This window comes from Melospiza melodia, chromosome 24 (assembly GCF_035770615.1).
Source record: "Melospiza melodia melodia isolate bMelMel2 chromosome 24, bMelMel2.pri, whole genome shotgun sequence".
NCBI lineage: Eukaryota > Metazoa > Chordata > Aves > Passeriformes > Passerellidae > Melospiza > Melospiza melodia.
In genome coordinates, this window is record NC_086217.1 from 9182143 (window position 1) to 9194631 (window position 12489).

Here is a 12489-nt window from a genome sequence, read left to right on the forward strand (position 1 = left end):
TCAGAGAGCAGGAAATAAACTGTGGTCACTGCTGGCTTTACAGAGAAGTTCATCTGACATTGAATTTTTTGAAGTTTAATTTATTAACTGTGAAAATTAAAAAATATAAGGAAGTTTCAGAACTGATAAAACATAAGACCACTAATGTATTTGAATGCACAAAGATCCAAATGTGGCAGGCAATGGCTCAGGTGAAAGCTTTTAAACTTAACCAACAAGCTCTTAAAATGGTACAGATTTAGAAATAACCTAAATAAATAAAGAAAACCAGAGAGCATAAGGAAGGCAGGAAACAATGAAAGAGTTTATAGAATTAAGTAAAATTGAGATCCCTACACCCAAAGTACACAAAGACCTCCAAACAAACTCTGACCCTAATGTCTATAGTTCTGTGATCAAAAAAAGAAAGGATGTCAGCACTGACTTCAGAGACAAAGTTCAAGTCCCAGATTTTCTAGCTAAATGTGAGGTTGCTGCAGGGAGCAATCTGAATTCACAGCTCAAGGATGTCATTTGCAGATTCTGGTTGTGGTGGTGGTTGTAGTTTCCTGTGTTTCACTGGGTTTAGTCTCTGTTTGAGGGGATAAATACAGAACCCAGAATCAGTCCTGGCTCTGTCACTCCCCACCTGCCACCCCTGGCACAGTTCACAGCCCTGATGTCCAAACCCAGCAAGGGTTCCAGAGAACAGGCTGCACACAGGATGTTTCTTCTCAGCTATTGTATGTAGCTAATTCTATCCTTTCATCTGCTCCCCATGCCACCTTAAATGGCATTCTGCAAGGTGTGCAGCTTGTCTGGAATACAGATGGGTTTGGTTAAAATTAAACCAAATTTTAAGTTGTCAGTGAAAATTGAACAAGCTGTAAATGAGATAAAGGAAACAGACTTACTCTTCCACATGTATTGGCACCTGGAGTACAGGATCTGCACGCAGAGAAAAAGAAAAAGTCAAATTAGTAGCAATTCAATCCCTTGAAGCCACCAGATACAGGATCAAGTCAGGCCTGCAACATCTTGCTCCTTCTAGAAAGGCTGATGCACAGTTTGAAAGTAAACTCTCAGCAGCCTCCTCTTGTTCCTGGAACTTGGTTCACAAAATGGGAAACTACAAAGCACTTGGGAAAGTCTTCTGAAGTCCTTAGTTCAGTTTTACCAACACCAAATACCTCAAAATTACTGAGAGCTTACAAAATCCTGAATCACAGGATTTTCACTCCTGATGCCAGCACCATAGAAGTACCCTGATTTACAAGACATGCTCTACAATTTCCAAGACAAACATGTGCTTATTAATGGGTATACTGGCAGAAAATACCTCAGAAGGCAAGAGGATGCAATCCTTTAAATATCTCCACTTCCACAGGGAAAACCAAACTCCACTGGAATGAGTCTGAGTAAGAGGATGACAAATGACCAAGCAAACACTGTTTTTCACCTCCTCTGTCTCCCTGCAAACATCATGATGCAACAGGAAGGAAATGAGAACAAAAACACTGATGTTTTGACAGCCTTTGGCTGGGAAACTGGCACAGGTTCTGGGCAGCTTGAGTGTCCTGGGGTATCTGCAGAGCTAAGCAAGACAAGAACAGGAAATTCAGGGCTCAGTACCCAGGGCTTTCAGAGTCTGTGCCACTCTGCAGGGCAGCACAGCAGAGCTGGGTTTGATGGCAATGGCCTGCAAGGATGACCTGGTTTTACATGGATTAAAAAATCATAACCCCCTACCCAAGCAGATCTCTGGCTGCAACACAGATGAAAGCAGCAGCCACCCAAAGAAGAACATTAATGCCAGAGACAGAAAGAAAACAGGATATGAGGGATAACAGTACAGTTATCTTTATTTCATTGATTTCTTCTTACAACAGTAAACACTCTCAGAGCAGCTTTGTTCAGTACATAACCACATGTAATTTTTTTCTCTTCAAGCCTAAAAAATGTTCCAGGACACACTCCCAAAAGTGTCAAAATAAACTCCATTTAATTCAATGAGAACCCAAACACACATCAAAGGCCATAAGAATAATTAACATTGAAACAAAGAAGCTTAGTGACTCATCTTCTGTACCTGTCTCTGCAGACCAGGCTGCTTAGTCAGACCTTCTATTGCATTAACTACATCAAGTAATTCATTTCTATCCCTTGTGTGAAGAAACTGCTTTCAGGATATGTTGGGAGGGACGCCCCTCTCATTGATTATATGTCAATTATTTCTCAGTGTTTGCTGCAAGTATTCCACAAGCTTTATAATATCTAATATAACACGTGGTGATTTACATCACCAGCTCTCCATCCCTAGGGAAAAGCAAGGTAAAAGCAATTTTTGCCCATCATAGACAGTGGATTGACTTGAGCTGAGCTGCTGGGTTGAACTACTAAAGGCAAACTGAGACCAAGTTTATGGGCTCAGGGTATCCCTAAATCTGGGTGAAATGACCTAAAAGAAGAGAGACATTATAAACCAAAGGCAAGAGGTTTTGTAATCACAAATGCTTCATGGGAAGGGAACGCTCAGTTTTGTGAAAGAAACAGCATCATGAATCAGAACAAGTGACACCTGGCTCAGTTAAGTAAGATTTAATGCAAATGCTACAAGCATTGCTAAAGGCAAAAGACAAATAAACTTTGTAAGTCTCTTGAAGAACTGATTACACAGAGAGTGTTTCACATGGTAAGAAAAGAAACTCTCACCTGTGGTGCCAGTGCCTATTGTGAGACAGCAGCAGCTTCACCAGCAGCACTGGGGCAACTCTTTCCTATTCCTAAAAATGCCCTCAAGGGATCACTGGGAGTAACAAAGCTGCACAACTTTTTTGAAGTGACTGCATATTTATTGTTTCATTTTTAACAATGCAGATGTTCTATAAAATCACTTTCTAGTCAACCTGGGCTAAAGATAAGACTAACTAACATAAATAGTTTATTGTCAGAATAATCTTCAGAAACTTTTAATTTTAATTAGAGGACTGTTTCTTCTCTGAATTAAATGGTGGTGTGAAGTTGTTAGATGAAATTACAGTGTAAAATTATTACAACCTGAATCAATCTCCAACTTTGCTAACTGCACTGTTAGTGGCAGGACACCTCACAGAGCAGCACAGACTGGGATTGCCTCAAATCTCTCAGTATTTCAGGGGCTTTTCAAACACTGCTCAGGAAAATGTGAACAATTACAGGAAATTTCAAAGGTAGATTATGTCTTCTAGCAACTGATCCTGGTTTGTCCTTGACATTTGCAGGAGAGCCTGGTTAGTAATGCTTCCCTAGAGCTCCTTCTCTCTCCTGAAAATACAGTGGAGAGTAATCATACAGCAAAACACTTTTGGGCTAATAGCTTGGTTTTACTTAAATAGATTGCCCAGCCTTAGAAAATTTTATCAACCAAAATAAAGCACTCCCCTCTGCTCCAGTTAAAGATCTGAGAACTTTTGCATGGTTTTATTGACCACACAGTACCACAACAGTGAAAGGACACACACACACACATCTATGTGCAAGGATTACTTGCATTGAGCTTTTATCCCTCAGCTTGTGTTTCTGAAAGCTGTTGGGAAAATGTCACTTAAAGCAGCTTCCAATGTCATCAATAAATGTCTTCTACACTTTAATAAACAATGCCAGAAGTCTCATGAATGTCTCTATGTTTTGCAGTGTTTTTTTGAAGCACTGCTGCCTATCAGATGACATGAAGGATTCTTATGGCAAATCCCAAACTATTCAGTGTGTACAGAAACATCATTGTCATGAAAGTCCTTGAACTTCTCTTTAGTACTATGTCTTCAGCATCATGTTCTTCATCAGAAATGAAAAAAATCCTGCTTTTACTTGATTTCTTAGTAACTGGAACTTGATTTATGAGCAAAGATAAAAAAATGGGAGATAGAAGAGATTAAGAATTTATGACAAAGCAGCAGGACTTTTTTAGTACTTAGTGGCACATGAGCCAAAACACTGATTATTCTGATGGCTTCCTGCACACTGAAGTGTTGTGTGTGAATTGTTAGAAAGCATTTATGGATTTCTGATTCATTTCCACACATGAGGCTTTTCACAAGGATGGAGGAGTGAGTTTTCTAAAGTGAAAGGAATGCTCCTGTCACTACTAGCACCATCCACCTGGAAAGACAGGCTGTGGAAAGCCATTTTTCTACATTTTTAGTTACTGAGGTGATGTAAATTTTCTCATTTTCTTAACACTTTCATGATCTTGAATCCAGGTTGTGGCTCTGCAGAGATCCTTTGAAGACAGACAATAAACTCTTCACATTCACTTTCATGTGGTTTGGGACCTGTTCCAACCTCTATTTCAAAGTTTGTTTTGAAATAAGAACTTGCTCTGAGATAAAAAGAGAATCTCAAGTTGAATTAATTGTTGCCAGTTCTTACAATAGTTTTCATATGCTTGAACACAGAGCAGTAGAAGAGTGAGCCCTCTTGTGACTGAAGGCACCTTTGCTGCACAAGGGGTCAAACAGAAAAAGCTCTCAAAAGTCAGAGCTCTGAGTCCTGCTCTCCTCTCCTGCTGCTCCCCACTCAAGTGTTGACATGCTGGGACTGCACCACGTCACTGCTTTCAAAACTCCCTGCACTGCAGTTCCTGTAGCTGGGAAAGTCCCTCTTACAGTCCTGATCTGCTCCAAAGCAGCAACTATTCTGTACTGGAATGAAAGCTGGACAGAAAATGTGATAAAAGTGAAAAATGCATCTCCCTCTCCCTCAAGCTTCCATCCCATGTAGCAGGGAAAAGCCAAGTTCTTGCAAGGTCCTACAGAAAGCTTTTTCCACTTTCTAGACTGAGAAAACAAATGTCAAAATAACTCTGGAGCATGGTGGGGGTGAGTTAGGAAGCAGGACACCATCCTGTAAATATCTCCAGTGCTGGAGAGAAGACTGAGTTTTCTATAGATATTTCCAATGGTTTCCATTTTTTTTTTCCCTGCAGCCTCTGCTAAGATGGATTATGTTACTGATTCCTACATTAAAAACCTGCAATTCAGCACACACAATCTTTAGCTTCCTGAACTGGTAACACAGCCTCTACTAGCAAAAAGTTGTAAAATAACCTTGTTAAGAAAAAAAAAATTAAAAGGAGATGGATCCTGCATTATAAAGATTTATTCTAGAACTCCAAGTGTTTGTTTACAAGTACAGCAGTTATTAGAAACACGTTAACATAATGTCTGCCCAGTAATTTGGTCAATTATTTGGCTCTATTCCACTGCCCCAAAAGGAACATTTTGACCTGGCAGGCAGATGTCCCAATCCAGTTTTGGTTGCATCATGGCCAGAATATATTTGTGAGTGGGCAGAAATGTGTTACACATTTCAGATGGTTCTGACCCACACTTTGCATACATATATGGAAAAAAGCCTTATGAAACTGTACCCATACACTAAATATAATGCATTTCACTTTTCTCCATATTTCATAAATAATGTAAAAAAATTTAAGATAAATTTGCCCTTTGCCCAAACTCTGAGTATTTTTAACATACAAGATAAAGATAAAGATAAAGTTGCATGTTGTCATCCCTGTAATGTGCCCTTAGAGCCAATGACTGGAAAGGAGAAGTGGGAGGCTGAAACAGTGACTGAGTCACTGCCCCACTGGAGTGAGCTGGAAAAAACGGTTTCCTGCCCTGAGGCCCTACCACAAGGTTTGGGCTAACGGGCCAATTGAAACCCACCCTCATCTGCTGCTGCAGGGACTGCAAATGAGGCTGGAGACACAAACTGAGCTCTGGAATTTGTTGAAAACACTATTGTTCTACAACTGTTTTGTTTTAACAATATATTTAACAATACTGTTTTGTTAATATACAACTATGCACAAAGATATTATTTCTTGTGTGGGAAAAACCAATGTTACTAAAGCAGGACCTACAGACCTCAGACTTGCCCTTTAAAATCTGTATACTGGATCCCATAAATAGAACCTTTATACCTTTGTGTTATCATAAGCATCCTCTAAAATCTATAGGTTATGAGTGAGGTGCTGGAAATCAAAACCTTTTAAACTGATTGTGGACCATCATTTTTTGACTGCTACAAAGAACTGAAGATCACAACAAACAAAATTTCTACTGGCTCTAAATGAGGATCCAAATCTGCATATATTAAATGTTCTTCTGGCAAAATACTTTGAATTAGTTCTTAAGGGAAAGCTTTAAGGAGCAAGTGAATGAAGAAAAAAAAAAAAAGAGACATCCCTCTGAACAATACAAGAGGACAGAGAGAGCAGAAGAACAGCCTGCCCAAGAGTACAGCTTGCAGCACTGCAGCCTTAGCATCTCAAATTCAATATTGTGCTCAATAAAGCAAGCTCTTGAGTTAACAGAGACATACAAGGTGAGTTTTACAAAGATGTGAGGGAACAGCACAATCTTAAAATCACACTCTTAAAGCTCACACTGAAATCAAAACTGTGAAATGAAGTCTGACAGGAAGGAGGAAAGCTTTCTCCAGATTCTGCCTTGCCAGCAGTTTCTCATGACCATCTTTTTCTCTGTCCACTTGCACATAAACACAAATCTGAAGTGCTGCACCTCTGTACCCTTCAAAGACGTCTGCAGGAAATGACAGAAGTTGTTTTATTGCCATCAGTTTTGGGAAAGAGGTTTCATCCTAAAGAACCTTACTGAGGATGCTGACTAAGTAACTTGCTAGTGGCAAGTGTAGAAAATGTGGGGGCCTATGGGAGCCTGTCCCACTGTCACTCAGGGCTGACAGCTCCTTGTATTGATCAGAGGTGGCACCAAGAGAAATGTGAAATGTGCTGTGAAATGTGAGCCACAGCCTTTCCACAGCCTTCAAGACCAGCTCTTTGTGTGGGGTCACAGCACAAGCAAAGGTGCCTCTCAGAAATTACAGGGGAGGAGGAATATGGGTTTTTTTCTGAACTTTCCAACCATTTGCCAGCTTTCCAAGGCCCAGGAAATGAGCAGCATCAGCTACCTGCTCACTGAAAAATCCCGAGAGCTGCCAGAGAACAAGACTCAACAGGAAATGAAGATTTTAAGCACCCTCAACAAGTCCACAGTCTCATCACATATAACTGCAGAGACACAGCTTATTTCTGACAGTGGAAAGTCCTATTCCAAACTGACCTAATTTTTGCCTGCTTTATGGGCTGCACAACTATTCTGACTGCCTTGCTTGCCAGCACTGCATGAAGGAAGGAAACCCAAACATGTTATTGTGGTGATAATCATTGGCTCATTTACTCCACACACCTAAGATAAGCTTCAGTGCTAAATGAAAACAAGCCACACATAGCAAGATATTCACGTTTGTTTAAGCAATGCCTGATAATGAACATGGCCTTGGTTTTTTTTTCCCTAATGAAAATAAAATGTACCTGAATTGCTCTTTGTTAAATACCTTGCTGCTCAAGTGCAGTAATAAAATGTTCCTTTCCTGGTGAGTGCCACTGCAGTGCTCCAGGTGACCTCCACACCTTCTCAAAGCACCTGAGCTACAACACATGGTTTATCTGCTGTAATCAGGGTAAAATGGCACCTGCAAGAGCCCTGCTTGCAGTGCAGGCAGCTTCCTGCCAGGCACTCTCTGCTACAGCACCATGTTGCTGACAGACAGTGCACCCAACTCCTGTGTTTATTCACTAATATTAATAATGAATTCTGCACTATTAGGTCTCTCCAGGGGTTCAGCACAGAAAGCTGAATGGGCTTTCATTTGTTTCCAACACTGTCTTGTCTGTTGGGCCTCCCACCCACAGGGCAACCACCAACAAACACAGATTTGCAAAAATAAATAAACCCCCTCCCATTACAAATTCAGTCACCAATTTCTATGTACAGGCCCTTGTTCCATGTCCACTTCACTCAGTTAACTCAGGAGGCATCTTGGAACACTGATACCTGCCACTAATTCTTCTTTCATTGATCCCTGTGTGTTGCCCTATTACACAGAAATAAAATAAGGAGCACTAAGTGCTTTGCAAAAATTGAGTGAGCACAATTTATGTACATAAGACGCAGAAGTTAGCAGCAGAGAGGAAACAAGAAGTTCCATAAAACTAGATTATCCAGTCTGGCAGTTCTACAGAACCAACAAGAGTTTTGCAACAATTCTTTTTTAAACAAGGGAAGTTCCTTGAGCAACACACTCTGATCAAGATCATTTTTGTTACCAAAGGGTGTTCATTTCTTCTTCAAAAAACCTCTTGCCACTTACTAAGTGTGGCTCAAAGCATTGCCAGTTGTGATATCCTTCTAGACTGGCACTAGGCAGGGTATGTTTGTGTCACTGGAATGACAAAGAGAGCAGCAAGTTTTTCTTAGCCTACAGCAGCACTAAATTGGGAAGCTGACAACCTGCTTTTAGACAGGGCTGCTCAGGAAAAGGAGGGGTCTAAATTTAAACAGGAGATGGGAGAAGACCAAGATCCTTCAAGAAAATACTTGGCTTAGCCCCTTCTTCTCTAAGAGATACAAAAACCTTCTTTGCTCATTTAAAAAGTTAACTTTTTGTCTGATAGATCTGCTTTCAAATACAAATGGCTTCACAAAGAAAACAGCTGGTGGGTGCTGCAGACACCAGATAGGCACAATCCATTCCCCAGCACTTCACAGGTTTAAAAGCACAGGCCAGAGTGATGCTGTCACTGACTCCTTCCACTTGACCCTCTAATTTATTTCCAGAGGTGAAGGTGCTACTATCACCTCTGCCATACATAACCAGAGTCCCACTAAACAAATTTGCTAATTTTGTTTACAAATACTAATTTTTTCATCAAGACAGAGCTAGCTCTGCTCAGTAATTAAAATTACAAAATCACTTCCAGTCAATGAACAATGTTAAATTCCTTTATACAAGTTTAGTCCTTTTATTTAAAAAAACTGTGTGTTCCTAAACATCTGTTACAGAAAAATCCCTGAGGTTTGCACTGCACCAGAGAATGTAGGGTATTCCAGAGACAGAATCCTGCAATCCCTCTGCCATCAGTTCCACAAGCTGACACATCTATTCTGTTCTGTGCTTGCTTATATTGCAGTCATTCCCATAAAACATGACACCTACCAATTATACCCCCACACCTTAAATATCCAGGGGAAACAAACAAGCAAACAAAACTCCCCAAAACCTAAAAAAAAAAAAAAAAAAAACAAAAACTCACATAAACCTGGAAATACCTACAAGTGAAATTATGAAGATGAACATGACTCTAGAAAAACTGTAGTTTAATTCTGGAACAAGAACAAAATTAAAAAAGAAAAGAAAGTATTTACCAGATTTTACAAGAGCTGGAATTGCCAATTATTTTGCCTGTTATTTCTGCAATTGAGTAGAGGCCATCAGGACACCTCCTGCTCACCTTCTTTTAAAGTCCACTTGATTGCTCCTGTCCTCTTGCTGACAGCATGCAAACTTCCATCCAGGGTTGAAACAAACAGCAGTGTTTCTGGCACAGTTACTGAGCTGCTGTTCTGGAAAAGAAAAACCAATATGATGAGTATGATTATTTACTACAGAGTTTACTGTCAGACAGTACATGGGCTAGAATATCTCTTTTTTTAAATGCACATACTGAACTATTTTCTTGCCCCTGGAAGAAAAATCAGTCATTTTTGGTTTGGTTTGGTTAATTTGCTATTAACACTGCAGATGTCACTGTGCTAAGTTCCTCTGGAAACAGACTGGGATTTGCTTTAACTCCACCTCCATTTTCAATGTGATATCAAATCTTCTTGCACTAGAATTAGGAGAGACCAGAGGCAGGGCTGATCTAGGGAAGGACTGACAAAGGGACCATGCAGTAAGTTGTGAAGAGTGGGGAAGTTCAGAGCAGCTCAGAGAAGCCATGTCAATGTCAAAGGCATTCTCCTCCCAGGCACACAGAACATCCTCTGCCAGGTTCAGTCCCCTAGAAATGAAGAGACATTGCCTGGGTGGAACCTGGATAAATGCAACTGAACAATGACCAATAAAGTCTCCTGTGGCTGACAGATGGAGCTGCAAGCAGTCAGCTGCTCTGAGCAAGGGCAAAATACTCAGGAGAGATGCAGCTGAAAGGCTGGAGCAGATCCATACTGGTAAATCTCTTAATTGTGGTTTTACACCTCATGTCTCCCAATATTGTCCTTCTGCAGTACAGAGTAAAGAACACTGCTGAGGCATGTGACCATAAGGATGAGCACATGCACAGTGATCTCTGAGACAGCAGCTGGCTGCAGGGCTCAAACCTCCATTTCCCAATCCAAGTCATTCTGCCCTGGGGAGCAGTTTGGTGCCACTGTCCTTCCTCCAGCCCAAGCAGGTTTTGAGCTTGGCCCTTGCAGAAGAAGGAACTTTATTAAAGGGCATCACACAAACACCAAGGACTCAGAACTATGCAGTTATTGTGGGAACTAAGTCCAAGGTGTTCCATCACACAAAGCAGAACAAGCATGTTAATTTAATGCCTGCTCTTTTCTTCCTGCCTAAAGATGATCCCAGACATCCTAAGATTGACCCATTTTTGTTTCCCAGGGCTCAAGTTTTTGCTCAAGTAACTTTTCATTTGCAGGCTGTATCTGCATTGCTCATCTGTGTGACACCTGCCACGTTTCAAAGTTTCACAGTTAAATATAGTTCTTAACCTACCCCACAAAATGAAAATGTATTCATTTTACATAATTAATGTCTTCAATGACTTATTGTAAAAAACAATTACTGGTCATGTAAAAATTACTGCAAAGCAAAATACCTAATTGCCAAATTAAAATACAAGGAATAACTTTCTTTGAACAGCTATACATTTTAGTGCAACCCAACTAAAGCATTATACTTTCAGGCAAAGCACAGAGCTAAAAGGATAATATAACACAGTGCTACCTAGCCAACACTCAGGTTGCACCTATAAATATTGTACATGGTTCTTTCCAGCCATAATCAGCTGGAGCACACACATTGTAAAACACACAGTGCAGAAAAAATGGAAGTACAAGTCAACAGTATAGCAACCACAGATCAGAGATAATTGCTGGAGGGTCAGAAAAAATGGGAGAAGTATCTAACACATAAATATAATATTCATTACATGACATTGTTAAATTATGCAGGCTGCACAGCCATCTGCACTTAGATAAAATATTTACATCTGGGATTAAACTCTGCAGTGTTTGTTGAAAAGGGACAGTGCATAACAGTTGCCCCATAAAAAAGCACCTCAAGATGTTACTGATCAGAACTGAACCCACAGCACCTTCCCAGCCCAACAACCTGACTGGGTGTAAGAGCAGAGGGGCTCTGTTGTAAAATTAGGAGAACTCAGTCATCTGTATTATTTCTTTTGTTAAACTATTGTAGCCACTGTATCAAAGTAATTAATGAAAATTTTGTCCCCTAGATATTTTTGTACACAAAACTACATTAGGATGGTGTAGTTGATTAACCACATTAGTCCAGTCTTCCTTAAATCTGCATTTAACAACCCAGATTCACTGATTCTGCAGTGAGGGGGGAAAGACACAGCCCACACTCCACTCTCACAACCCTTCAGGGCTGAAAACCATCTGATTGTGAGGCTCAGTTTAGTGAACACAGTGAAACTGCACCTAGAGTGAAACAGTAAATTGAGCAAGAAAATACAACTGTTAAAGACAGGAAATTAAAACTATTCGAGTTCCTTTAAATTGCAGGTGGGAATTTGACACCCAGAATGTAATGACTAGTGTTGAAGTTTAGTTGCAACTAAAATACAACATACAGCAAATCCACAACATTGTCTGCATACACAGGGTAAGATTGTTTTTCTAGGCTGCTTCTTATTCTCTGTATAAGTCTTATCTTTATCTTATCTTACAGAATCAGTATATTCTTCATAAACCATGTTGTCTTCCTGTCTTCTGATTAAGAAATAAATACATGTAACATTTTCACAAAACATTTGCCTGTAAAATACCCCCATGAGTATGGTTGGGTATCACATACCAGGAATACACAGTGTATAGAACATTATTTGTTGTAGATTGTAGATTTAACACTTTCATAATTGACATTTGAATATTTATTTATTGGGACATCAAGGATACAGAAATTAAGGAATTAAATGTGAGCTCTGAAACTCTGATCAAAACATCAGCAACCAGTATTGTCTTCCAGATTGTTGGTGTTTTAGCAGGTTCCTAGGACTTGGGACCAAACAGAAAGTGCAAACATGCAAAGGGTTCCTCTGCACACTGCACTCAGAGCAGGAAAACATTTCTGTACTTCCCTCCAGTCACAAGCTGAACAACAGAGAAAGAAAGCTGTAGCTGAAGAAGGGCTCCTGCAAGTTTCAGTGGAAAACCAAATGAACACCTGGCTGTTGCCTAAACAGTTCTACAGTTCTCAGATATGACCAAGATCATGAAACCCCAACAGCTCTTTCCGAGCTCTTCAGTGTAGGACCCTTGGTGTGGGAGGGGAGAAGCACCAATTCCAGCTACATCCCATGGTGCCTGGTGTGGTTAACAGGGAGAGGTGAACCCCCTGGGGTGGAAGGAC

The 12489-nt window shown here is 40.3% G+C and overlaps 1 protein-coding gene across 2 annotated transcripts in view; it reads right to left on the bottom strand.

Moving 5' to 3' along the window:
* ERN1 (endoplasmic reticulum to nucleus signaling 1) overlaps nt 1–12489 on the bottom strand; it is a 32336-nt gene that overhangs the window by 13781 nt on the left and 6066 nt on the right. For both annotated transcript variants that reach the window (XM_063175970.1, XM_063175969.1), the window contains exons 2-3: nt 9338–9449; nt 894–927 (exon numbers count right to left, since the gene is read on the bottom strand). In XM_063175970.1, the coding sequence (XP_063032040.1) occupies nt 894–927; nt 9338–9449 (146 nt within the window). The remainder of the gene's footprint in view (nt 1–893; nt 928–9337; nt 9450–12489) is intronic.